The sequence below is a fragment of the Stomoxys calcitrans genome, chromosome 5 (assembly GCF_963082655.1).
Source record: "Stomoxys calcitrans chromosome 5, idStoCalc2.1, whole genome shotgun sequence".
NCBI classification, from domain to species: domain Eukaryota; kingdom Metazoa; phylum Arthropoda; class Insecta; order Diptera; family Muscidae; genus Stomoxys; species Stomoxys calcitrans.
Genome location: NC_081556.1, coordinates 37,496,990 through 37,523,420, shown reverse-complemented (window position 1 = coordinate 37,523,420; position 26,431 = coordinate 37,496,990). Strand labels below are relative to the sequence as shown.

At 31.9% G+C, this 26,431-nt stretch overlaps 1 protein-coding gene across 1 annotated transcript in view; it reads left to right on the top strand.

Moving 5' to 3' along the window:
- LOC106082168 (cathepsin L) overlaps positions 1-25,120 on the top strand; it is a 38,923-nt gene extending 13,803 nt beyond the window's left edge. The window contains exons 3-4 of the mRNA XM_059368597.1: positions 23,656-23,870; positions 23,977-25,120. Coding sequence (XP_059224580.1) covers positions 23,656-23,870; positions 23,977-24,685 — 924 coding nt within the window. The 3' untranslated portion in view covers positions 24,686-25,120. The remainder of the gene's footprint in view (positions 1-23,655; positions 23,871-23,976) is intronic.
- Positions 25,121-26,431: the final 1,311 nt, after the last annotated feature.

The following is a 26,431-nucleotide window of genomic DNA, read 5'->3' as shown; positions in this document are numbered from 1 at the left end:
TTATTTTTTTATTTTTTATTATTTATTTTATTTTTTATTATTTATTTTATTTTTTATTATTTATTTTATTTTCTATTTCTTATTATTTGTTATATTTTTGATTATTTATTATACTTTATATTTTTTATTATGTCTTTTATTTATTATAATTTTTTTAGTTTTTATTATTTATTTATTTTTATTTTTTACTTTTTGTTTTTTATTGTTTTTATTTATTTGTTATTTTTTTATTTATTTGTTATTTTTTTATTTATTTGTTATTTTTTTATTTATTTGTTATTTTTTTATTTATTTATTATTTTTTATTTATTTGTTATTTTTTTATTTATTTGTTATTTTTTTATTTATTTGTTATTTTTTTATTTATTTGTTATTTATTTATTTATTTTTTTTTTTCATCTAGTTTCTTTTTTTTGATATAATTTTTTAATGTTTTTTCATTTAGTTTTTATATAATTTTTTTAATGTTTTTGCATTTAGCTTTTTTTATATTTTTTTTTCATTTAGTTATATTTTATTATTTATTTTTATTTGGTTATATTTAAACGTCTATTTTTTCAGTTATTTTGATTCTTAAGAGCAAGTAATGGCAACTCTAGCCATGAACTTAAGTGGGTTAGGCTAATCCGTTCTCATTTAATATTGCATATTTTTAGGTCGCACATAAAAATTATAGCCAAGTTGGAAGCGGGGGTCGTGGGTTCAATTCCCATCAGAGGACCAGTCTGTCGCTACTGTGGTATCACAATGCACTAATGTCAACTAAGTGAGTCGGTTTGAAAAATATAGAATGCCACTCTACGATTTCGTCATTAAGGGAATTGCCTCAATTTTCTACTGCAATCATTTTGCGGTTCAATTTTTGTACATTTTTTATGCCTTTGCCAACTTGTTTCTTCCCTTGAAGACAAAATTACGGATTTGCAATAGCTGACTTTAAGATTCAATTATATAAAGAAGTTTTTCCAATACATATTTAAATTTTCTGTTAACCTTCGTTAATAATAGTAGTGAGTTGATGTACGATATTGATTAAGGACAAAAAGAAAATTTGATCGCTAATCTGAAGGATGTTTACTTATGTGGCAGGTAAAATTCAACTTAAATTACCCTTATCAGGTAATATTATTGTAAGGAAATCTCTAGCTATAAAATATTTAAAATTTTAAGCATACAGACGCTTGTTTTTGTCAATAGCAATAAAAATATGTGTAAACATCTGTTCATTTTTCTGCTACGTGTTTTCTGCCTAATTTGTTATCTTGAAATGCAGTTCGAATGCTTTGGAATACAAACAATGATTTTATTTTTATGGCGAAAAAATGAGTTTATGGTGGTGTTATGGCGAAACATAACACCACCGCGCTTATAAATAACGCGCAACATTCGTATTATCATAATAATAAATATAATAAGCAAGCGTTACATCATAGCACGTTCTACGAACTGTATGGGCTCACTAAATTCTGAAGTGTTTCATTGATTTCCAGGCCCAGATGTTATTAGCTATTAAATATTTGTAAAGGGTGATTTTTTTGAGGTTAGGATTTTCATGCATTAGTATTTGACAGATCACGTGGGATTTCAGACATGGTGTCAAAGAGAAAGATGCTCAGTATGCTTTGACATTTCATCATGAATAGACTTACTAACGAGCAACGCTTGCAAATCATTGAATTTTATTACCAAAATCAGTGTTCGGTTCGAAATGTGTTCATTCACCGTAACGTTGCGTCCAACAGCATCTTTGAAAAAATACGGTCCAATGATTCCACCAGCGTACAAACCACACCAAACAGTGCATTTTTCGGGATGCATGGGCAGTTCTTGAACGGCTTCTAGTTGCTCTTCACTCCAAATGCGGCAATTTTGCTTATTTACGTAGCCATTCAACCAGAAATGAGCCTCATCGCTGAACAAAATTTGTCAAAATTTGAACACATTTCGAACCGAACACTGATTCTGGTAATAAAATTCAATGATTTGCAAGCGTTGCTCGTTAGTAAGTCTATTCATGATGAAATGTCAAAGCATACTGAGCATCTTTCTCTTTGACACCATGTCTGAAATCCCACGCGATCTGTCAAATACTAATGCATGAAAATCCTAACCTCAAAAAAATCACCCTTTATTAATATATTTTAAAAATCACTCAATTCGCATTATGCTGGTCTATTCTTTTTTGCATAAGTATACTGTCTGCTATAAGTAAAACAATAATGATTCTTGTTAGAAAATAAAACCATATATACAGCGGTCAAAAAAAGTATTCATCATTCAATGTTTTTTTTTTAATAAGTCTACAAAAGACAATTGGAATAAAAACATATTAAACTAATGATGCAGTAGTGCTTGTGTGATATATATGTACACAATTTCATTGTTTTTAAAGAAAAAAATAGTATTTATTGGAACAAAAAGGGCCATTTTACAGCTGAACACAAAAAATTAAACAAAAAAAGTATTCATCATTGCAAAAAAACAAAAAAATAAATAACATAATTTAAAAAAATTAATACTTTGTTATTCGACCACCGCGTCTTATAACTTCTTCTAAACGGTTTGACATCGATTGGACTAATTTAGCGGTTATATTTTGGTCTATATTAGTCCATTCCTCCATTATCACCTGTTGCATTTGACTCTTGCTCGAAAAATTGCGCGTTCTCAATTTGCGTTCGAGATGTTCCCAAAGATGTTCAATTGGGTTCAAGTCGGGACTTTGAGGAGGAGTTTTAATGACTTTGGGGCAGTTATACAACATCCACATCTTGGTATTTAAAGCAGAATGTTTGGGGTCATTATCTTGATAATATTGAAAGTTATTACCAAGCCCAAGTTTTACAGCACTATCTTTTAAATTCCTCTTTAAAATGTCAATGTAATACTTATGATCCATTACTCCATTAATAATTTCAAGATTTCCCGCTCCTGAAGCCGCCATACACCCCCAAACCATTAAACCACCTCCACCATGTTTTACAGTAGCAACTGTGTTTCGTTCTTCAAGCTCTGTATTTGGTTTTCTGTACACTATGACCTTTCCATCGCACCCAAAAAGATTAAACTTGCTCTCGTCTGCAAAAATAACTGTTTTCCAAAATGATTCCGGCTGTTTTACATACATTTTTGCGAAGTTTAGCCTTTTCACTCGGTTTATTTTATTTATAAAGGGCTTCTTACGTGCAGTTCTTCCTCTGTAACTATGCCTTTTGAGTGTATTTCGAATTGTTTGTGTAGTAACTTCCTTCCCTAAATATTCCATAGTGTTTTTACGAAGAATGGTCGCATTTGTCTTCGGAGTTTTCTGAACTTGCCGCACTAGCCAACGCACATCTCCAACTGAAAGTGCTTTTGGTCGACCAGATCTTGGTTTATTGTCAACAGTTTTCGTTTCTGTCCACTTTCTGATGATGGATTGTATAGTAGATCGTGGTCTATTTAATATTCCACTGATAGTTTTTTGAGTTAAACCATTCCTGTGGTGTTTTATTATCAAAACTTTTACCTCATCAGAAACCTCGTTTTGCTTACGACCCATTTTGACAAAAACTATATTTTCAATGAAATTAAATATTTGCTGTCAAGGGCAAAGCCTCCTTTACTAAATAAAACAGAAAAGGGGGATTCCCAAATAATATTTGAATTTGACTTTGATGATAGCACATCAATGATGAATACTTTTTTTGTTCTGTTTTTGGTGTTATTATATAAAATTGCATTTTTTGCGCTAATTAAATTTATTTTTTGAATTTATTTTAAAACATATTACGAAAAATAAACTATTGCATAAAACTGCATTATTTGTTTACTTTAAATTTTCTTCAATTACCCAAAATAAGTGAATTTATTATCAATTTTGCTAATGATGAATACTTTTTTTGACCGCTGTATATGTATATAGAAAAGGATGAATTTGAGCAAACCGGCATCGCTTGCCCACAGATTTATTCGTTCGCCAGCACCATAACGTAATGCTAAATTATTACTTACTGCTCCTTTATGTGCACAATTCTTTAGAATTTATGCTCCGAAACTCATATTTTGTTTGATGTGGAGCGAGAGCAACAATGACGGCAATTTCAACAGCGTATACACCACGCGCATAACATTCGGACATACATATACATATACTTAAGCTTGGTAAAAGAAGAAATACAAAAAAAAAAAACACCGGCGGAAATTGCAAGGAAGTATGGTCGTATGGTATGGACGTACATAAAATGTCTCCTTTCTGAAGATTAATGATTATATGCAAAACTTAATGCAGCTTTAAGGTTGGTTTATTTGACATTTCTACAAAGGAAATCTGTCAAATAAACCTACTTTAAAGTTGCACCAGGTTTTATAAATATGAGCATAATAATTTTATTAATGTATATGTCCTTTATTTACAATCGAAGTATATTAAATATATTACAAAAAAAAAGACTAATAGAAAAAAGTTTAGTGTGAATACAGGCATCAACAAGTTCTCTCCATCGTTGGCCAAAGCCATGGTTTAATGCCACGATATATGGGTTGATTCCAACTCTTTTCACAAAGCGGTCCCATGTGTTTCGCGGGCGTCCTCTCCTTCGCTGTCTTTGCGGATTTCAGTTTAGGACATTTTTCGCTATATCATCGCGCTGTCGGCGTAGGATATGATCCAACCAAGTCCATTTTTTCTTCCGGATTTCTACATCAACAAGGGTAGTGTTTGTTCTTATTTGCAATTCTTCAGAGTATTTGTTCAGAAGTATTTGTCGTAGGCAGGGATTTATAGCGATATATGTACCTATATATTAAAAAAAATAAATTAAACCATTTTCTTTATCGTTAAAGTTGATTAACACATGGGAGAATGTCCGAGCTAATAACCTCAAGAATATTATTAGAAAGTAAAGATTGTTTTTAAAACCCTTCATATAAATAAAAAAATAAGCTTAAAATAATGTAAGATTCACTGAAAAAACAAGCTGGCAATGAAATTATAATTGGAACAGCAAAAGAAACTAGATTTTACAGCTTAGTTAAGAATAATAAAAAGAAAATTAAGAAAATAACAATAACAAAATAACAAAACAGAAAATAAAAAAAAATAATAAAAAAAATAAATAAATAAAAAAAAAGAATTAAAAAAAATAAAAAATAGGAAAAAAATTAAAAAAAATAAAGTAAAAAATAAAATAAAAAAAGAGAAAAAAAAGAGAAAAATTAAAAAATAAAAAAAGAGAAAAAAAAGAGAAAAATTAAAAAATAAAAAAATAAAGAAAAAAAATAATATAACAAACAAATAATAGAAAAAACAAATAAATGAAAAGAAAAACAAAAAATAAATAAATATATAATATATAAAACAAAAAACAATTAATAAAAAGATAGAAAAAAATAAAAATATATTAAAAACGTAATAAATAATATATATATAAAAAATTAAATAAATATAAAAAAATATAAAAGAAATAAGTAAAATAAATAAATATGAAAAAAGACATATAAAATAATTAAAAAAAAAATAATATAATATCTTTATATTACATTATTTTTAATAATAATGTATGTATGTAAATATGTATGTAAAATTAAAAATATATTAAATAAAGAAAATTATATTAAAAACGTAACAAATAATATAATTTTAAAAAAATTATATAAATATAAAAAAATAAAATAAATATAAAAAATAAAATAATAAAATAAATAAATATATGTGAAAAACAAGACAAATAAAATAATAAAAAAATAATATATATTTATTTTGTATTATTTATAATAATAATGTATAAATATAAAATATAATGTAAAAAATTAGAAAAATATAAAAAAGTAACATGAAACAAAAAAAATATATATAAAAAACAAAACAAAAAATAACAAAGAAAACAAAAAAATGATGAAATTGATTAATGGAAAAAAAAGTAAAAAAACGCAGAAAATTAAAAAAAAAACAATAAAATAATAGTAAATAAAACAAAAAGTATATACAAAATAAATTCAAAATAGATATATATTATAGAATAAAAATATGTAAAAAAAAATAATATAAAAAAAATATAATATAAAAAAATAAAAATAAACAAATAAAAAATCAATAAAATAAATAAATGTATAAAAAATAAATATATAGGGGCAATAAAATTAATAAGATAATAAAAAAATAATATAAAACAAAAAAAAAAAAAACAAAAAAATAAAAACCAAAAAAAATAACAAAAATAAAACAAAATAAAAAAATAATAGAAAAACTAAAAAACCAATTATAAATAAAAAAAAAAATAAAATATTAAACAACAAATAACTACACAATTAAAAAGAATAAATATATATTAAAGAATAATTAAAAATGTAACAAATTAAAATATTTGTATAAAAATACATAAAAAATTAATATATGTAAAATTTTTTTTTAAGTTTTTTGCCAGTTAGGGCGATATCATTAATTTTTTCAATTTTTGTTTGTTTCTCTTTCGAGACGAACTCAATAATCGGAGATGCAAATGGAAAAAGAAAAAAATATGTAAAAAATAATATATAAAAAAACAAAAATATATAAAGAAATCAATAAAATATGAGTATAAGAAATATATTTATAAAATTATATAAAAATATACAAAAAATAAAATAAAAATAAGTTTAAAAAACCAAATAGAATAAATATGTATAAAAATAGAATAAATATTAAAAAAAAAAACAAAAAATAAAAGAAAAACAAAAATTAATAGAAAAACAAAAACTTAAACAAAAAAACCCATAACAGATAAAAAAAAATAACTACAAAATTAAAAAGAATAAAAATATAAAATAGAATAATTAAAAAAAAAGTTTAAATATTTGTATAATAATATATAAAAAAATAAAAGTATGTAAATAATAATAATATATAAGAAACTAAAATGTATAAAAAAATCAATAAAATAAAAATATATTTAAAATTATATATAAAAATATATAAAAAAATTTAATAAAATAATACTAAAAGTAAATAAAAAATAACAAAGAATAAATCACCAAAATAAAAAAATATAACAGAAGAACAAAAACTAAAAAATTTAACAAAAATTTAGAAGAATAAAAATATTTATATTGGAGAATAATTAAATAATAAATTAAAATATTTGTATAATAATACATAAAAAATAAAATATATTTAAAAAAAAATTAATAAAATAAAAATATATTAAAAGTAAATAAAAAAATAAATTGATTAAAAATATATAAAAAATAAAAATATGTAAAATATAAATAAAAATTATAAAAAATAAGTAGAATAAAAATATATATAAAAACAAAAAATTAAAAAATAACAAATAAAAAATTAAACAAAATAAAATGAAACAAAAGATAAAAAACAATAGAAAAACAATAATGGTAAAAATAAATAAATAAATAAAAAATTAAACAAAATTTAAATATTTGTATAAAAATATATAAAAAAAATAAAAATATGTAAAACATAATAAAATATGAAAAATTTAAAAAAAAAAAAAACAAAAACATATAGAAAAACAAAAATATATAAAAAATAACAATATATATAAAAAAAATCAATAAAATATAAAAAAAAAATATTTATAAAATTATATGAAAATATATATGAAAAGAAAAACAAACAAAAATAAAAATATATAAAAAAATAACAAATAAAAAACAACAATATAATAAAATAATAGAAAAACAAAATCTAGAAAAAAAACAATTACGGGTAAAAAACAAGATCTAAAAAAAAACAATTACGGGTAAAAAACAAAAAAATTAAAAAAAAAAATAAAAATATATTAAAAACATATTAAAGATTAATTAAAAATGAAAAAAATTAAAATATTTGTAAAAGTATATATATAAAATAAAAATAATACAAAAAAATAATTAAACAAAAATCTATAAAAAAATCAATAAAATAAAAATATAAAAAATATATTGGGTTGCCCAAAAAGTAATTGCGGATTTTTCATATAGTCGGCGTTGACAAATTTTTTCACAGCTTGTGACTCAGTAATTGCTTTCTTTCTTCTGTCAGTTATCAGCTGTTAATTTTAGCTTGCTTTAGAAAAAAAGTGTAAAAAAAGTATATTTGATTAAAGTTCATTCTAAGTTTTATTAAAAATGCATTTACTTTCTTTTAAAAAATCCGCAATTACTTTTTGGGCAACCCAATATAACAAATAAAAATATAAAAAATGTATATTAAAATATATAACAAATAAAAATATATAAAAAATAAGTAGAATAAAAATATAAAATAAAAAACAAAAAATAAAAAAATATAAAAAATTAAAAAATAAGTAAACAAATATAAAAATAATTGAAATGTGAAATAAAATTGACTCCGAATGATAAGTAAATGTTTAGGGGGATGTCATAACAAGACCCCTGTGTGTTTGGCGCATTTTCGTAATTATTAGTCTAAGTATATATAAAAAAAATGGAAAAATTTTTTTACATAAAAAAAAAAATTAAGGTAACTGTAAACTGATTATTAAAAAGGGAAGTTTAATTTTGTTTAACTTTTTTTATAGGAAAATTAGACAATTTTTTGATTTTTTTTGTAATCCCATAAAAAAATTATGTTTTAATAGAAAATTTTGTCAAAATTTTATTTCTATAGAAAGTTTGGTCAAAATTCCAAATTTCTTACGAAATGTTAACACAAAATGTTTAATTTAATCGATATATAATTAAAAAAAATTTGCTACTTTTTTTCCAAAAAATTCCCACCAGACCCTATTTCTTTGTTTGTCCTTTTTCTCAACTCCTGCTGTTCTTATTCTTATTCTTTCCACTGTTGTGCTGGTTGTGTTGTTTTTGTTAATGGTTCTCTGTTTTGTTTTTAGTTTTGTGTATTGTTTCTTTCGTTGTTGAGCATGGTTCTCTGCTTGGCCTCTCGTTGTATTTATATGCCTTCTGCCGCTAGCATGCGAGAGCTGAATATTCTGCCTGGCTGGTTGTTAGTATTTATGATAATACAACCTACCCTCAGTAGTATTGTAGACACATACAAGTTTGGTTGGTCGTTACGCGTTGTTTCGTTTTTAATTTTTGGAAAAATCGGGAGAAGCAGTAGCAGGCACCACAACATAAAGAAATGAATGACTAAAAGAACGTAAAAGAAAATCAAACCAACAACAAAACTAAAAGCAAACATAAAATTTTTGTGGACAAAACGAAAAAAAAAATATTGCAAAAATCGTCTAACCACCGAAAACGTGAAGAAAGTTCGAATTAGAAGTAAACCAACCACCCTATTTCCAAAGAAAAAGCCATGCCTAAACAAATAGAACCCCTTGATATGGTGACGGATGTTTATGTGCCAGCCGCTATAGTTGCTTTACTATTTGCTATTAACGGAATCATACTATTTTTTATATTCCAAAAACGAAAATACGTTGTCTACGAGGACATAAACGATGATATAGTCAACAATGGGCAACAACAAGCCGAAGATACCAATACCATAGAACTGGGATCGCTCTGAGACCAAATCAAATCCTGTCCCCATTGCTGCTGTTGCTGTTGTGGGACAGGAGGAGCAGGAGTCATTGCCTTCTTTAATAAAATTAGATGTAGTTTGACTAGGCATTTTCATTTGTATTAAACTTCATTTTCGACGAGTACGCCCAGAAAGTTGTTCTCCAACAGAATTCCCCACTGTTTTAGTATGGTAATTTTAAGCTTTGACTATGAATAAATGCTAATTTTGATTATCATTTTTTTTTCAACAAATATGGCTGTTATAGTCAATAATAATGCAAAACAAAGAGTTTTTATGTGTGAGATTCAAAAATAACAATTAAATAAATAATAATACAAAAAAAAAAAGATAAAATAAAATGTGTCATATGTTTTTAAAGCAGAAGTATTTTTTTTGATTTTTTTTTCCAATGGTGTGAGTGGGCGAGAGAAAGAAAATGGAAAAATCAATACTTGTTCTTGTTTGTGAAGACTTGTTATTCCATGGGCAAACACGATAAACAGATATCGATAGACTATGTGTGTTGTCGTTTGTTGATCAATAACTGCCCATAAAATATGACTTTTGCATGCCTTTTTCCATAATAGTTGCCCATAATTAATAGTTTCCTTTTGAAAAGTGTAATAAGCATTTTGCTATGCATGGGGTGTTTTTTGGCTTGAAATGATTGACAATAGGATGAGGGGAGCCCCTAGTGGTGTACACTACACTTGACACTTGTCTGACAACTTGCTTGTATGTCGCGTTTTGTGCAGTTGTAGTCTCAATTGACCCCCCAAAGCAATTTCGTTGTTTAGCACATGTTTTTGCATTTTTGCTTTTGCAGGCATTCATTGAAACGGGTTTCCTTTTCTTATTTTGGGTTCTCTTTTTTAGTTTCTCATTTCCTGTTGGAAATCACATCAACCACATCGATGGCTGTTGCCGATGGCAGCAGGCGAACCATCTATCCTACGAATTCTTAGATTATGCCTCTTAAAAAACGCATGCGGTTTTATTTATATATATTTCCTATATAATTCAAAAAATTTTTTGTTTTTTTATAGCCACCACCGTAGGATAGGGGGTATAGTCATTTAGTCATTCAGTTTGCAACACATCGTAATATCAATTTCCGACCCTACAAAGTATATATATTTCGGATCGTCGTAAAATTCTAAGACGATTTAACGATGTCCGAGTCTGCCGTCTGTTGCTATCACTCTACAGCCTTCAAAAATTGAGATATTGAGCTGAAATTTGTTACAGATACTTCTTTTTGATGCACGCTGGTTAAGTTCTTGAACGGGTCAAATCGGATCATATTTGGATATAGCTGCCATATAGACCGATCTCCCGATTAAGGGTCTGAAACCCATAAAAGCTTTATTTTTTAACCGACTTCGTTGAAATTTGAAACAGTAAGTAGTTTTCGGCCTCCTAACATAGGACCCAAATATGCTTTAGATCGGACTATTTTTAGGTATAGCTGCCATATAGACCGATCTCCTGATTAATGGTCTAATGCGAATAAAAGCTTTTTTTATTACCCGATTTCGCTGAAATTTGAAACAGCGAGTAGTTTTATGCTTCCTAACATAGGACCCAAATATGCTTCTGATCGGACTATACTTAGGTATAGCTACCATATAGATCGATCTCCCGATTAAGGGTCTGAAGCCCATAACAGCTTTATTTTTTAACCGATTTCGCTAAAATTTGAAACAGTGAGTAGTTTTACGCCTCTTAACATAGGACCCAAGTATGGTTAAGATCGCAATATATTTAGATATAGCTGTCATATTGACCGATATCCCGATAAAGGGTCTGAAGCCCATAAGAGCTTTATTTTTTACCCGATTTCGCTAAACTTTGAAACAGTGGGTAGTTTTAGTTCTCCCGACATACGTCCCAAATATGGTTCGAATCGGACTATATTTAGATATAGCTGTCATATAGACCGATCTGCCGATAAGGGGACTGAAGCGCATAAAATATTTATTTATTACCCTATTTTGCTAAAATTTGAAACGGTGGTTAATTTTAGTTCTCCCGACATACGTCCCAAATAAGGTTCGAATCGGACTATATTTAGATATAGCTGTCATATAGACCTATGTGCCGATTTTGATTACCTGATTTTGTTGAAATTTGAAATAGAAATTTCAACAGTGACATATATATTAGACCACTCAATATCCGTTTTGAATTTGGGTGCATAAGTTATCCAATTTTCACCGGATTGTGATGAAAGGGGGTTTTCATATATATACCCGAGGTGGTGGGTATCCAAAGTTCGGCCCGGCCGAACTTAATGCCTTTTTACTTGTTTTTTTTTTTCACTAGCACGGCTGCCTTGCCAAGAGCTTTGATGTTTTTTTTATTTTTGTCATTTACTTGGCGATGCCACTGATTTGTCCATCCTCACCTGCCTGTTGTCACACCCATCCATCCATACCATGGCTAGCGGACAATATAACAGCCCACTGAAATTTTCTTGGGTTAAAGGTGCCAATGTAGTGTAAGAAAACAACAACAACAAAAAAAAACATTCCAAGAAAATTTCTTAAAACGAAATTTTTAAAATTTATAAAATTGCTCCACTGGCAGCTGGATAGGTGTTATAATTTAAAATCAAACATTTTAAATGGATTTGGGTCACATTAGTTTTAAGGGGAAATGTTTTTAGGTTATTAAAATTATAGAAATCAAATCAAAAAGATCTGGCAAAGATCCAATAAAAGAGAAGCGAAAAACAATAACTCTTTGACATAATCTTCAAAATATTAAAATTAAAAATCTACCAGATGGGAACGTCTCGGGAGCCTATCACAAAGACCACGATAGACTTGGTGCTTCCGCTAGATACTTTGACATTTCCTACAAAAATGAAATTTTGGCAAAATTACTATAGAAATGAAATTTTGCCAAAAAATTTCCTATAGAAATTAAATTTTGCCAAAAATTTCCTATAGAAATGAAATTTTGACAAAATTTCCTAAAGAAATGAAATTTTGACAAAATTTCCTATAGAAATGAAATTTTGTCAAAATTTCCTATAGATATGAAATTTTGACAAAATTTCCTATAGCTAAAGAAATTTTGACAAAATTTCCTATAGAAATGAAATTTTGCCAAAAATTTCCCATAGAAATGAAATTTTGCCAAAAATTTCCCATAGAAATGAAATTTTGACAAAATTTCCTATAGAAATGAAATTTTGACAAAATTTCCTATAGAAATGAAATTTTGACAAAATTTCCTATAGAAATGGAATTTTGACAAAATTTCCTATAGAAATGGAATTTTGACAAAATTTCCTATAGAAATGAAATTTTGACAAAATTCCTATAGAAATGAAATTTTGACAAAATTTCCTATAGAAATGAAATTTTGACAAAATTTCCTATAGAAATGAAATTTTGACAAAATTTCCTATAGAAATGGAATTTTGCCAAAAATTTCCTATAGAAATGGAATTTTGCCAAAAATTTCCTATAGAAATGGAATTTTGCCAAAAATTTCCTATAGAAATGGAATTTTGCCAAAAATTTCCTATTGAAATGAAATTTTGACCGAATTTTCTATAGAAATAAAATTTTGACAAAATTTCCTATAGTTAAAGAAATTTTGACAAAATTTCCTATAGAAATAGCAAATTTTGACAATATTTTACAGACCCTAATAAACAAAAAATGAATAGAATCATTAATTCCCAATAATCAATGTAAGACAGACGTAGCCCATTCTTTAATAAATCAAATTAATATCGAAAATAAAGTTGATTGTTTAATGGTTTCTGAAGTTTGTTGACAGTTTTTTGGTTACACAATCCTTTATGCAAGCAAGGACATTGTCGTATGTCCACATTATTAGGGTGGTATCGAAGTCAACACGTTTTTATTTGTTCGTGAACATGCAATTATCCCATTGAAACAAATTAATAGAATTGCTATTAACATTTCTTTAACCTCCTGGCCGTCAAAGTGTCAATCGACCGAACATCAGAACCAGACTAGTATATTGACAAACAAAAATTACATTAATTTAGCGAAAAATGTGTTATGGGCAGGGGTCTTCTGTTTATTTATTTCTGGTGGGTATGCATGGGTGTGAATCCATGGGAACAAAAATCAGTCATAGATACATGCTGGCTGGTGTGAGTGCGTATGAATTTTATGACGGCAGAGGCTTTGTGAATTACTTTAATTAAAATCAATTGACAAAAAGATAATTTTCAAAAAAAATGCACAAAATTTGTGCATCTGTTACATATCTGCCGCATTTCATTTCACATGTGTGCACGTTTGTCTGTCTTAAATAGTTTTGTGGAAGAAACGAGGGTTGCTACGAAAAAAGTTCAATGTACGAACTTCTGTCGCGTTTGTTATTTATAGAGATTGTATTCTTCTTCTTTTTCTTGACGAAAAGTAAATTTGTCTTCCATATATTTGTGTTCTAAATGATGCACAGAGAAATCGATTTAATCTAATAAGACTTAATTGGCTTTATGGGATATTTTGGGCAACATGTTAGTTGGCCAAGCACGCAATGAAAAAGAATTCAATTCTATTTCTCGAACCTACACAAATATCCCACAATCTATTGTAAACGATACGGGAGTCAAGTAACCAAAAATAGAATTTATTTTTTAATTGAAACAAGTAAAAGCAAAGAGAATTTAAGACGTATTTCTATATTAAAATTTAATTATTTTTCTTATAAATTTTTTCTTTAAAAATTTATTTCAATGGAAAATTTTATCAAAATTTCATTTCTATAGAAAATTTTATCAAAATATCATTTCTATAGGAAATTTTGTCAAAATTTTATTTCTATAGGAAATTTTGTCAAGTTTCATTTCTATAGGAAATTTTGTCAAAATTTCATTTCTACAGGAAATTTTGTTAAAATTTCATTTCTATAAGAAATTTTGTCAAAATTTAATTTCTACAGAAAATTTTGTCAAAATATCATTTCTCTAGGAAATTTTTGGCAAAATTTCATTTCTATAGAAAATTTTCGGCAAAATTTCATTTCTATAAGAAATTTTTGGCAAGATTTCATTTCTATAGGAAATTTTGTCAAAATTTCATTTCTATAGGAAATTTTGTCAAAATTTCATTTCTATAGGAAATTTTGTCAAAATTTCATTTCTATAGGAAATTTTGTTAAAATTTCATTTCTATAGGAAATTTTGTTAAAATTTCATTTCTATAGGAAATTTTGTTAAAATTTCATTTCTATAGGAAATTTTGTCAAAATTTCTATAGGAAATTTGTCAAATTTTCATTTCTATAGGAAATTTTGTCAATTTTCTTTCTATTGGAAATTTTGTCAAAATTTCATTTCTATAGGAAATTTTGTCAAAATTTCATTTCTATATAAAATTTTGTCAAAATTTCATTTCTATATAAAATTTTGTCAAAATTTCATTTCTATAGGAAATTTTGTCAACATTTCATTTCTATAGGAAATTTTTGGCAAATTTCATTTTATTTAATAGAATATTTTCATTTTCTACAAACCAAACTGTTGTTCATCCTGAACAAGGAGGATGATCGAGAGACCGGTTTACATGGGAGCTATATTAGGCACAAAGAACACCACATGCAAAATTTCAGCCAAATCGTACAAAAATTGCTGCTTCCAGGGGCTCAAGAATTCAAATCGCGAAAACGGCTTATATGGGAGCTATATCTAAATCTGAACCGATATGGCCCCTTTGCCCAATGCCCAACGACCAACATTGATATTAAGTATCTGTGCAAAATTTCAACTGGCTAGCATTAGAAGTTCGACCGCTATCGTGATTTCGACAGACGGACGGACGGACTTGGCTAGATCGACTCAGAATGTCAAGACGATCCAGAATATATATACTTTATGGGGTCGCAGATCAATATTTCGAGGTGTTACAAACGGAATGACTAGATTAGCATACCCTCATCCTATGGTGCTGGGTATAAAAACATCAGAGCAACCACAAAAAGGTGCTTGCCGAAAACTCCCATTTTTATACCCTCCACCTTAGGATAGGGGTATGCTAATTTCGTCATTCAGTTCGTAACTCCTCGAAATATTCGTCTAAGACCCCATAAAGTACATATATTCTTAATCGTCATGACATTTTAAGTCGATCTAGCAAGGGAGTAAAGCTAGCCACTTGAAATTTCGCACAAATACTTCTTATTAGTGTAGGACGATTGGGATTGTAAATGGGCTGTAAATACCTGACATATAAACCGATCTAGAATCTTGATTTCTTGAGCCTCTAGAGGGCGCAATTCTTTTCCGATTTGACTTAAATTTTGCATGATGTGTCTTGTTATGACTGTGCCAAGTAGTACTAGTAGTAGTAGTAGTAGAGGGCGTAATTCTTATATGATTTGGCTGAAATTTTGTACAACGGCTTCTCCCTGTAATATACGTGTCAAATATGATCTGAATCGGTCTAAAGCCTGATACAGCTCCCACATAAACCGATCTCCGGATTTTCCTTCGGAAGCCCCTAAAGGCCGCAATTCTTATCCGATTTTGTTGAAATTTTGCATGAGGTGTTTTGTTATGATTTCCAATAACTGTATAGTTCAAATCGGTTCATAATCTGACATAGCTGCCATATAAACCGATGTGGGATCTTGAATTCTTGAGCCTCTAGATGGCGCATTTTTTATTCGATTTGGCTGAAATTTTGCATGACGTGTTTTTCAAGACTTCCAACTACTGTTCCCAATACGGTTCAAATCTGTCCACAACCTGATATAGCTGCCATATAAACCGATTTGGGATCTTGAATTCTTGAGCCTCTAGAGGGCGCAATTATTATCTGATTTGGCTGAAATTTTATAAAACGGCTTCTCCCTGTAACATACATGTCAAATATGATCTGAATCTGTCTATAGCCTGATACAGATACCATATAAACCGACTCCCGATTTTATTTTTTATACCCCTGAAATTTTGCATGACGTGTTTTGTTATGATTTCCAATAATTGTGCCAAGTATGGTTTAAATCAGTCTATAATCTGATATAGCTTCCATATAAACCGAATTGGGATCTTGACTTCTTGAGCCACTAGAGGGCGCAATTAGTTGAAAATTTACATGACGTGTTTTGTTATGACTTTCAACAATTGTTCAAAGTATGGTTCAAATCAGTCTAACACCTGATATAGCTTCCATATAAACCGATTTGGGATCTTGACTTCTTGGGCCTCTAGAGTGCACAATTATTATCCGATTTGGCTGAAATTTTGTACCACAGCTTCTCCTATGACTTCCAAAATACGTGCAAAGTATGGCCTGAATCGATCTATAAGCTGATACAGCTCCCACATAAACAGAACTCCCGATTTTACTTCTTAAGCCCCTAAAGGGAGCAATTCTTATTCGAATTGGCTGAAATTTTACACAATGACTTTTTCTATGGTCTCCAACATTCAATTCAATTATGGTCGAAATCGGGCCATAACTCCAATAGCATAGCAATTACTTTCTTTTATGCCTAAAAAGATATACCGGGAAAAAACTCGGCAAATGGGATCCATGTCGGAGGGTATATAAGATTCGGCCAGGCCAAACTTAGCACGCTTTTACTTGTTAGTAAATGGCTTTAGCAACTTCAGTTGAAAGCTGCCATCCGTAATCGTAATGTAAATTTGTCAACTGACAGCGCAATTGAACTAATAAGGGGTCATATACTGCACACATTTATCATTAGCAATATTAATACTGCTAAATAGCGTCGATCACATTGTTTGCAATTCTTTACACTAGAACTCTAAACATTTACCTATTGTACGTATTTCTTTTTCAACTATGTGAAATATTTTGGTTGCATGATAGCAAAGAGACAAAACGAATTATTACTCGACTACTCCGTGAAATCGAAAATTGCATTCATGTGTGCGTTCACTTTTTATTGATAAGAGCCCTCCAAACATTTTCTATCGTGCGAGTCACTAAATCTGCACTCAAGGAAGTTGAAAACAATCTCAGGCGATATCATTTTTTACTCTAATTAGTGTCTCGGTACGGGAGAAAACGTGCCACTTGGCGATATATACCCATGAGTGACTAAATAGGCACTAAAAAAAGTGTAAAATTCGATTACCAACGTCATTTATAAAAATAAATTTTTATTTGCCAAATGTTTTTTTTTTACCTTTTAGAGTGAGGCTTATTTTTATTTCTCTTTCAAATTTATTTCTTTTCCAAATCAGGATTAATAATCGAAGATTTTATTTGCAATGATTTTCCCTGACTGGGATTTGAACAGCCAACCTTACGATTGTGAGGCGTATACTATCCCTCTGTGCTACCGGCCTTTCTTCATTACAGAAGGCTAAGTTAACATACATTCTCTTGTTTGGGATTTTTTGAGTTAGCGTCCAAAACAACAACAAAAAATCTATTTTTAAATTTGCAGCAATAACAGTTGATTATGAGAAACTAATTAGCGAAACATGAATGATAGAATTCCGACACTAATGTATTTTGTTGTTGTAAACCTTGAAATCTCTACAAACTATCATCCAAAAGGACCTAAGAAGTGACTATTCTGGGAGGGAGTGAGAAAGTCACTTCCAAATGTTTGGAGGGAGAATTAAAAGTTCTTCAGTTTTGTCACATTTCTTTGTATTCTTATCACCGATATGTTTTGTTTGTTGTGTGTGTGTGCGTGTGTGTGTGTGTCTGTGAACAAGTAGGGCCAGCAGTTCAAACTGAAAGTGAAATTTTCAATATTGTCTTTTTTAGCTGCCATTCTACACAATGTGATGATACGAAATGTATCAGCCTTAGGCACAATAATCTTTAAAATAAATATAAAAAACCTGAGTATAGTGCTTTAGATTGGCCTACACAGGAAAAATGTATTTCTAATAAATATTTAAAACTACTGAGAAATTCAATTTTCCTTTTGCCCTAAATTTGAGTCGTAATTATTGACAAATGTGGATTTAATTGAGTAGAAAATAATTTAAATTTTGTCATGTTCATAGAGCATGAAATTTTAAACAATGATGAAATAAAAAAGTGTGGATTGATTAAATGACTAAATAAATAAATAAAAGAAATTTAGAGTACATTTGTTAAGGCAGTTTGTTAATGGCTTACGCACCAATTAAACCATCTGATATGTCATATATATTTTCAAAAATAGCAACTCTGAAAGTTGTGTGATACGTACGAAAATTTTAATCAGACAAATGGATTTTGGAATAAATATGCAACATTTTTGATTAGGTTAGGTTAGGTTGAAAAGAGGCTGCAGATATTAATCTGCCCCATGCCACTATGGACATATACCTAAGCCAGTAATCGGCTTGTTGTGCGCTCTAAAAACTATAAAGTAACCTCTAAAAAGAAAAATTTAAGTAAGGAATTCCGTGCTACTTTCAAAATCCTTAATTGTTTTCTAGCCACTCCCCTAAGTTGGTTCATGTCTGATATTGTGTCTCCACCTAAGTACCGGTATCTGTTGGACGCGAAAGCCGGGCAATGACAAAGGAAATGTTCCAACATCTCATCATCTTCCCCGCATGCCCTACACATGCACTTGCCGCACCGATTTTACATAAGTGAGCTCGTAGTCCTATGTGTCCCGTTATAATACCAATAGCTATATTGACCTCCTTCTTGCTTCGTTTCAGTAATAGCCTCGTCTTATCATGATCTGGTTCCCCCCATAGGATTTTCGCCGTCCTACCGACCGTTTCGCTTTTCCACAATGTTGCATGCGCATTCGTCGCCCACTCCCTTAACTCGGACTGCGTCGACACGAAAGGCTTCGGGTTAACCAGGTTTATTGACGGCAGTCCTCTGGCCTTCACTGCTTCCGGTTCGTACAACCGGCTGCCATGGGATTGGTTGCCTGCAGGACGGTATTATGGTTAGGCGGTCTAAAGCAGATCTCAGTCCCTGGGTTCTTAATGTAAACCCCCAGGCCCATTCTGTCCTCTAGCTTTGATCCATCCGTGCAACATGATCTTCCAGATGGCAATACTAGGGTTAGCACCACACCACTTCACGCATTCCGTGATCGCCCGGATCCCCGCCTGCAGGACCGTTTTATGGTCAGGCAGTCTAAAACAGATCTCAGTCCCTGGATTCTCAATGTAAACCTCCAGGCCCACTCTGTCCTCTAGCTTTGATCCATCCGTGCAACATGATCTTCCAGATGGCAATACTAAATATCCGTCAATCCAAGACTGTGCCGATGGCAGCAGTGCCTCGCACTCGACTTCAAGGTTCATCTCAGGTAACCGATCGGAAACCTCTTCCGTTCCTACCAGGTTTCCTATCGTCGCCTCGATTATACCGCGATGGTATGACCTGCTCCTATCCTCAATCCATGTTCCCATCTCCTTAAGTCTCATAGCCGCAGTGACTGCCTCACACTTAATCTGTATGTCAATGGGTCGGATATCTAGAATAATCCCCAGTGCCCTAGTGGGCGTGGTCCTCATCGCTCCGCCTATGACAAGACAAAATGTTCTATGAACCTGAGTCGTGTATGGTCCTTATGTTGCACTTTTTCTCCATAGAAGTCCACCAAACTACTGAGGCGTAATTTTTGGTTACATTTTTATTTATTTTATTAATATTTATTTGATTTTTTGATTAATCGAGCTTTTATTTCATCGAACACACATGTAAATACATGTATAAAAACAAGTTAAAGAGTGCTAAGTTCGACCAGGCCGCATCTTGGGAACCCACCACCTTGAATTTTTCTAAAATATGGGAGCTATATCAGATTATATACCTATTCAGACCGTTGTTCCAAGTCATAATGTACCACTATGTGCAAAATTTCAGCCAAATGGGTAGAAAATTGAGGCTTCCAGGGGCTCAAGAAGTTAAATCGGGAGATCGGTTTATATGGAAGCTATATCAGCATATACACAGATTTGGACCGTACTTGGCACAGTTGTTGAAAGTCATAGCAGAACACTATGTACAAAATTTCAGCCGAATCGGATGAAGATTGAGGCTTTCAGGGGCTCAGGAAGTCAAATCGGGAGATGGATTTATATGGCAGCTATATCAGGTTATAGACGGATTTGGGCCGTACTTGACACAGTAGTTGGAAGTCATAGTAGAACACTATGTGCAAAATTTCAGCCAAATCGGATGAAAATTGAGGCTTTCAGGATCTCAAGAATTCAAATTGGGAGATCAGTTTATATGGGAGCTATATCAGGATATAGACCGATTTATACCATACTTGGCACAGTTTTTAGAAGTGATAATAAAACACCATGTTCAAAATTTCAGCCAAATCGGACAAAACTTGCTGCTTCCAAGGGCTCAGGAAATCAAATCGGGAAATCGGTTTATATGGGAGCTATATCTTAATCTGAACCGATATGGCCCATTTGCAATCCCCAACGCTATACATTAATATTAAGTATCTGTGCAAAATTTAAAGCGGCTAGCTTTACGCGTTCGGCCGCTATCGTGATTTCGACATGGCTTGTATATATAATTTATGGGGTCCTAAATCAATATTTCGAAGTGTTACAAACGGTGGGTATAAAAAATACAATACACATGAGAATACATGCCGAATAGACGAGCTCTATTCGTTTTCGACATACATAAGACAAGTCTTATGAATACAGAAAGTGACAGCTCATATGACATGTCTTATCGTCTAATGGCAGCTTAAACCTTCTGTAGTCAATTAAGGCATGCAGCACAGAGGGACAGCATACGCTTGGCAAACGTGAGGTTGGCTGTTCAAATCCCAGTCGAGGAGTATCATTTCAAACTTTCAATCATTAAGCTCGACTAGAAAGAGAAGAAAGCAAGAAAGAGAAATAAAAATAATGACGTACATTATGTATTCTCTCGTGGAGATATATCGCCAAGGGGCACGTTTTCTCCCAGCTCTATAAATCAATCCTCCAAAATCGAATTCTCTTAATCTGTTTCATTCTGCTAATGGTTAATGCTATTTGATTTGTTTTTGGACAAACTGTCGAATAAATGTGTCTACTGACAACTTTTCGGGAATCAACTTTCATACCACACATACATACTCGTATCTAACTGATATTATAAATAAAAGAACTGCAGTAAGATGAATGGATTTAAATTAGTTCAAAGTGTTAATAAAAAAATTCTTATTCATTGCTATATGTGGGGGTTTTACCCGCTCAATCACTTTAATCGTGTCAACATCTAAGAAATGTGGTTTATAATACAACATAAATCTAAGAGGTATCTTAATCTCAAGAGAAAAATGTGTGACCATTATCAAAAAGCCCATAATAATGTGGCATGGCAAATGTTGTTGCTACAACTTCAATCCAATCAATATCCTCGAAAGAATGATTGAGTATAACAGAGAGCAACAAAAACACTTGCATGGGTGTTTAAATGATTAGTAAGAAAAAAAAAAACGATAAGCGACATGTTTTTTTTTTAACTTCGTTCTCTTTTATATCAACATTGAAATGGGTACAAGTACTCACCAGGCATTGCATATATGTATGTATGTTTGTATATTATGCATATATGTATGTATGTTTGTATATTATGCATATATGTTTGTGTGTATGTATACACAAACATATGTTTCTATAGGGCCCTTGCCCAGACACAACCACTTGAAACCAAAAAATCATCGGTAACCAAGTTAGTTTGTTTTATTATTTGCTTAGATTGCAACTTGTTTGAAAATAGAGAATAGAGCTGAGGCTGTATATAAAGAAATAATCATAAAATATATTGGTCATAAATCTATGTTATTTATCGACAATAACAAGGGTTCTTTTTGTACAAACAAAGCGAAGGCTAAAGCAATGAAGTTTCAAAAATTTTTCGAAATAAAATTTTGACGGTTTTCCAAGGAAATAAAATAATTTCTTAAAGTGAATAGTACGGATGGCAGGAGGTTAGAGAGGTTTTCATTTTTAACAAGTAAAGCCTAGTACTGCCTTCGAGATTTCGTCTGAACAACTGTCAAAAGGACCTATGAAAAAACTTTTGCCAAATGACTACGAAATTTGTTCAAATAAGTTGTACTAAATTCTTTTACGAAATGATTTCAACATGTTGCATGTATGTATATTTATTCCAGCGAACAATGACAATCAGCTGTTTACAAATTTCTTAATTTCGAACGTTGTCTTTTTAATTTGTTTTGTTATTTTTTTTGTGTTGAGATAATATGAGTAATGAAAGACACTGCACCCGTCCAGAATTCTATGTGACTCCATAAACTCTAAAAATTGAACAAAAACCTCTGCTCCAGTGCCCCCTATTCAACTTTGACCTATCCATGCAAATAGAGGGACCGGAGAAGTTTGGGTCACTCCCAGCCTAAAGCTCTCTGTTCGGGAAGACAAACTCCAAGTCGCTATCGAAGAAAGATCCGCACGGCATACAGTCCTTCGCATCGCCAAAGCCACGTTATCGTTCCACTCCAGCGGTCTTTCGCAGAACAGCCTCACTCAGCCTCCGTTTAACTCTCTCCTCAACGTTCATTCGCCAGTTATATTTATGGTCAAAAATTATGCCCAGTAACTTAGCCCCCCGAGAGAGCTGCAGCTCACTCCTTCCACGATGGGTCCACTGAATTCGCCCTACTTCCTCCTTCTGTGTTCTATGCCAAACCCATTGGCCATCGCCGTTGTAGGCAGGAGGTCCATCCTTGTTGACGATGGGGATGTGGGGATTTTCCCGAAAAAGGAACTTGGAGATAGAGGTATCTCGTATTCCCCATGAGCTTCTGTATTCCGTTAAACTAGGAATCATATAGGCTTTTGGACATGTGGTATTGAAAACAATTAAGGATTTTGTAAGTTGCACGGAATTCCTAACTTAAAATTTTCTTTTTAAAGTTTTGAGAGCGCACAACAAGCCGATAACTGACTTAGGTTTATGTCCATAGTGGCATGGGGCAGATAAATATCTGCACCCTCTTTTCAACCTAACCTAGCCTTCTCACCATTCTGGACACCTGTTGAAGCCTTCAGCAGCTATAAGATACTCTATCCGCATTCTTCGTTCTATTTTTTCTCTCCCAGAGCGAACACAATTGACCTCCGATCTGCGAGTGAAGCCCCCACTCGCGTGCCCCCAACTCAACCTACCCTCTAACCTTCTATAGATATAAAATGTTGAAAATTTTCCCGTTTTTTACTCTTCTGCTTGTAGACTCTTGAATTTTTCAAACTAATGATCATTATTTTGTTGTTCTTACTTCCAGTTGCAACACAAAAAAAACTATGCCGGCGAAATTGAGGAACGTTTCCGCATGAAAATATTTGGAGAAAATCGCCATAAAATTGCCAGACATAATCAAAAATATGCTGCTGGTCAGGTATCGTTCAAAATGGGTTTGAACAAATATGCCGATATGTTGCCCCAAGAGTTCAAGGAAACCCTTAATGGCTACAATTATACATTGCAAAAGAACTTGCGGTTAGTATTTCATATGACTTACTTCATTCGATAATTAAGAGACAAAGCTTCTTAAAACGAATCCCCCTTTAGGCAACTCATTAATTGTGTTTTCTCCTTTCTTTAGTAAACAAAGTTCCCAGGGAGCCATTACCTATATTCCACCGGCACATGTTACTGTACCCAAAACCGTTGATTGGCGTCAAAAGGGTGCTGTCACACCAGTAAAGGACCAAGGTCATTGCGGTTCCTGTTGGTCGTTCTCGGCTACAGGTGCCTTGGAGGGACAACATTTCCGCAAAACAGGTGTTTTGGTATCATTGAGTGAACAGAACTTGGTCGACTGCTCTACTAAATATGGCAATAATGGTTGCAATGGTGGTTTAATGGATAACGCTTTCCGTTACATTAAAGACAATGGCGGCATTGATACCGAAAAGTCCTATCCCTATGAGGGTATTGATGATTCCTGTCACTTTGATAAGGCCAGTATTGGAGCCACCGATACAGGATTTGTGGACATTCCCCAAGGCAATGAAGAAATGCTAATGAAGGCAGTCGCTACCATGGGCCCTGTGTCCGTGGCCATTGATGCTTCACAAGAATCCTTCCAATTCTACAGGGAAGGTGTATACATTGAGCCCAATTGCAACGCGGAAAATTTGGATCATGGTGTTTTGGTTGTTGGCTATGGCACCGATAAAAATGGTCAAGACTACTGGCTGGTGAAGAACTCTTGGGGCACCACATGGGGAGATAATGGCTACATTAAAATGGCACGCAATCAACAAAATCAATGTGGCATTGCCACCGCCTCCAGCTATCCAACAGTTTAAAATGATTTTTATTTTCTTATTCTCTATACTATGCCAGTTATAATCTTTTCCACACATATTCTTCTCTTTTATTCACATTCTTCTAATATTTAATTTTACGTTTGTAAAAGTACGACCATTGGTATATGCATATGTGTATTATTTTCGTTATTCAGCATTTTTTTTTAATTTAATTTCTATATACTATGGTGAAACTCAAGTTAACTTAGGGAAAGCTTTAAATTTCATTAACAAATTGGTTTACCTCGAGCCTTGGTTTTTTTTTAGAAAAAATAAAGCGATTGTCGACTGTGTCGTCGTCTCTTCACAGGCAGTGCAGTGGAGTTTCAAATAAATATTGTCACAGATACATGCCATGTCATTTTTAATGTAATTTAATTAAAATGTACATATATACATAATTAAAAAATAAAACCGAATGTTTGATTTTAGAAATAGGCTAGGTTTTTATTTTCAGAGATAAGAATGGTCTATAAGAAACTGCCCAAATGGAGCTGAACAAAGTGTACATATATACCGCCGATTGGTAGTTGTCATACATGTGACATATGACTAAGAAACTAATGCGCATCAGCACTTATGGCCTTCTCTTGTCGCAACTCAATAGAATGGTGTTGGGGCTTAGGTTACGTTACGTTGAAAAGAGGGTGCAGATATTAATCCACCCCATGCCACTATGGACATACACCTAAGCCAGTAATCGGCTTGTTGTGCGCTCTAAAATCTATAAAGTAACCTCTAAAAAGAAAATTTTAAGTTAGAAATTCCGTGCTACTTACAAAATCCTAAATTGTTTTCAATACCACTCCCCTAAGTTGGTTCATGTCTGGCATTGTGTCTCCACCTAAGTGCCGGTATCTGTTAGACGCGAAATCCGAGCAATGACAAAGGAAATGCTGCAACGTCTCATCACCTTACATAAGTGAGCTCGTAGTCCTATGTGTCCCGTTATGACACCAATAGCTATACTGACCTTCTTCTTGCTTACTTTCAGTAAGAGCCTCGTCTTCTCACGATCTGGATCCCCCCAAAGGATTTCCGCCGTCCGACCGGACGTCTCGCTGTTCCACAATGTTGCCTGCGCATTCGTCGCCCACTCCCTTAACAAGGACTGCGTCGACCCGAAAGGCTTCGGGTTAACCAAGTTTATTGGTCTATACAGCCAAATCGTCTGCCCTTTCATTCCCCTAACTCCCTTATGGCCCGGCACCCAAACGTTGTTGTAACCACATTTGTATGTGGAGGTAGCAATCCTAGTAAAGTTTTTATGGGTTAGCAAGCTCGTGCCGGTCCATAGGAACGGTCGCGCGGAAGCGTGATAGCCATTGGTTATTTAAAGGGCGCCAATAACTCGTCTTGTCATACCCAACATCTTAGGCACTTAGTATTTAAGCAAGGGCCGGTGCCGCCCGGCCTCTTACTGAGACTCTCCGCTCGTTACCGCTGATTGTCTGCGACTGCAATTGCATTTACTCCGTATTGAGCATTCCACTATCCGCAACCTGTGAACGCACCCGGTAAATCCTAGCTAAGTTTATTGTGATAACGATGAACACCACACAGATCGCAGCTCAAAGTTCTGTGCCGGTCTGTTGATAGAATTCCTTACAGGTCATTGCAAGGCTAAGTCCACAGGTTAGGTAAGAGTCCTTTACAGACTCACATAGACAATTTTAAGTCCTTTGTGATACCACAATAGCAACAGACCAAGGCTTCTGGCGGGAAACGAACCCTGCACTGGTAATC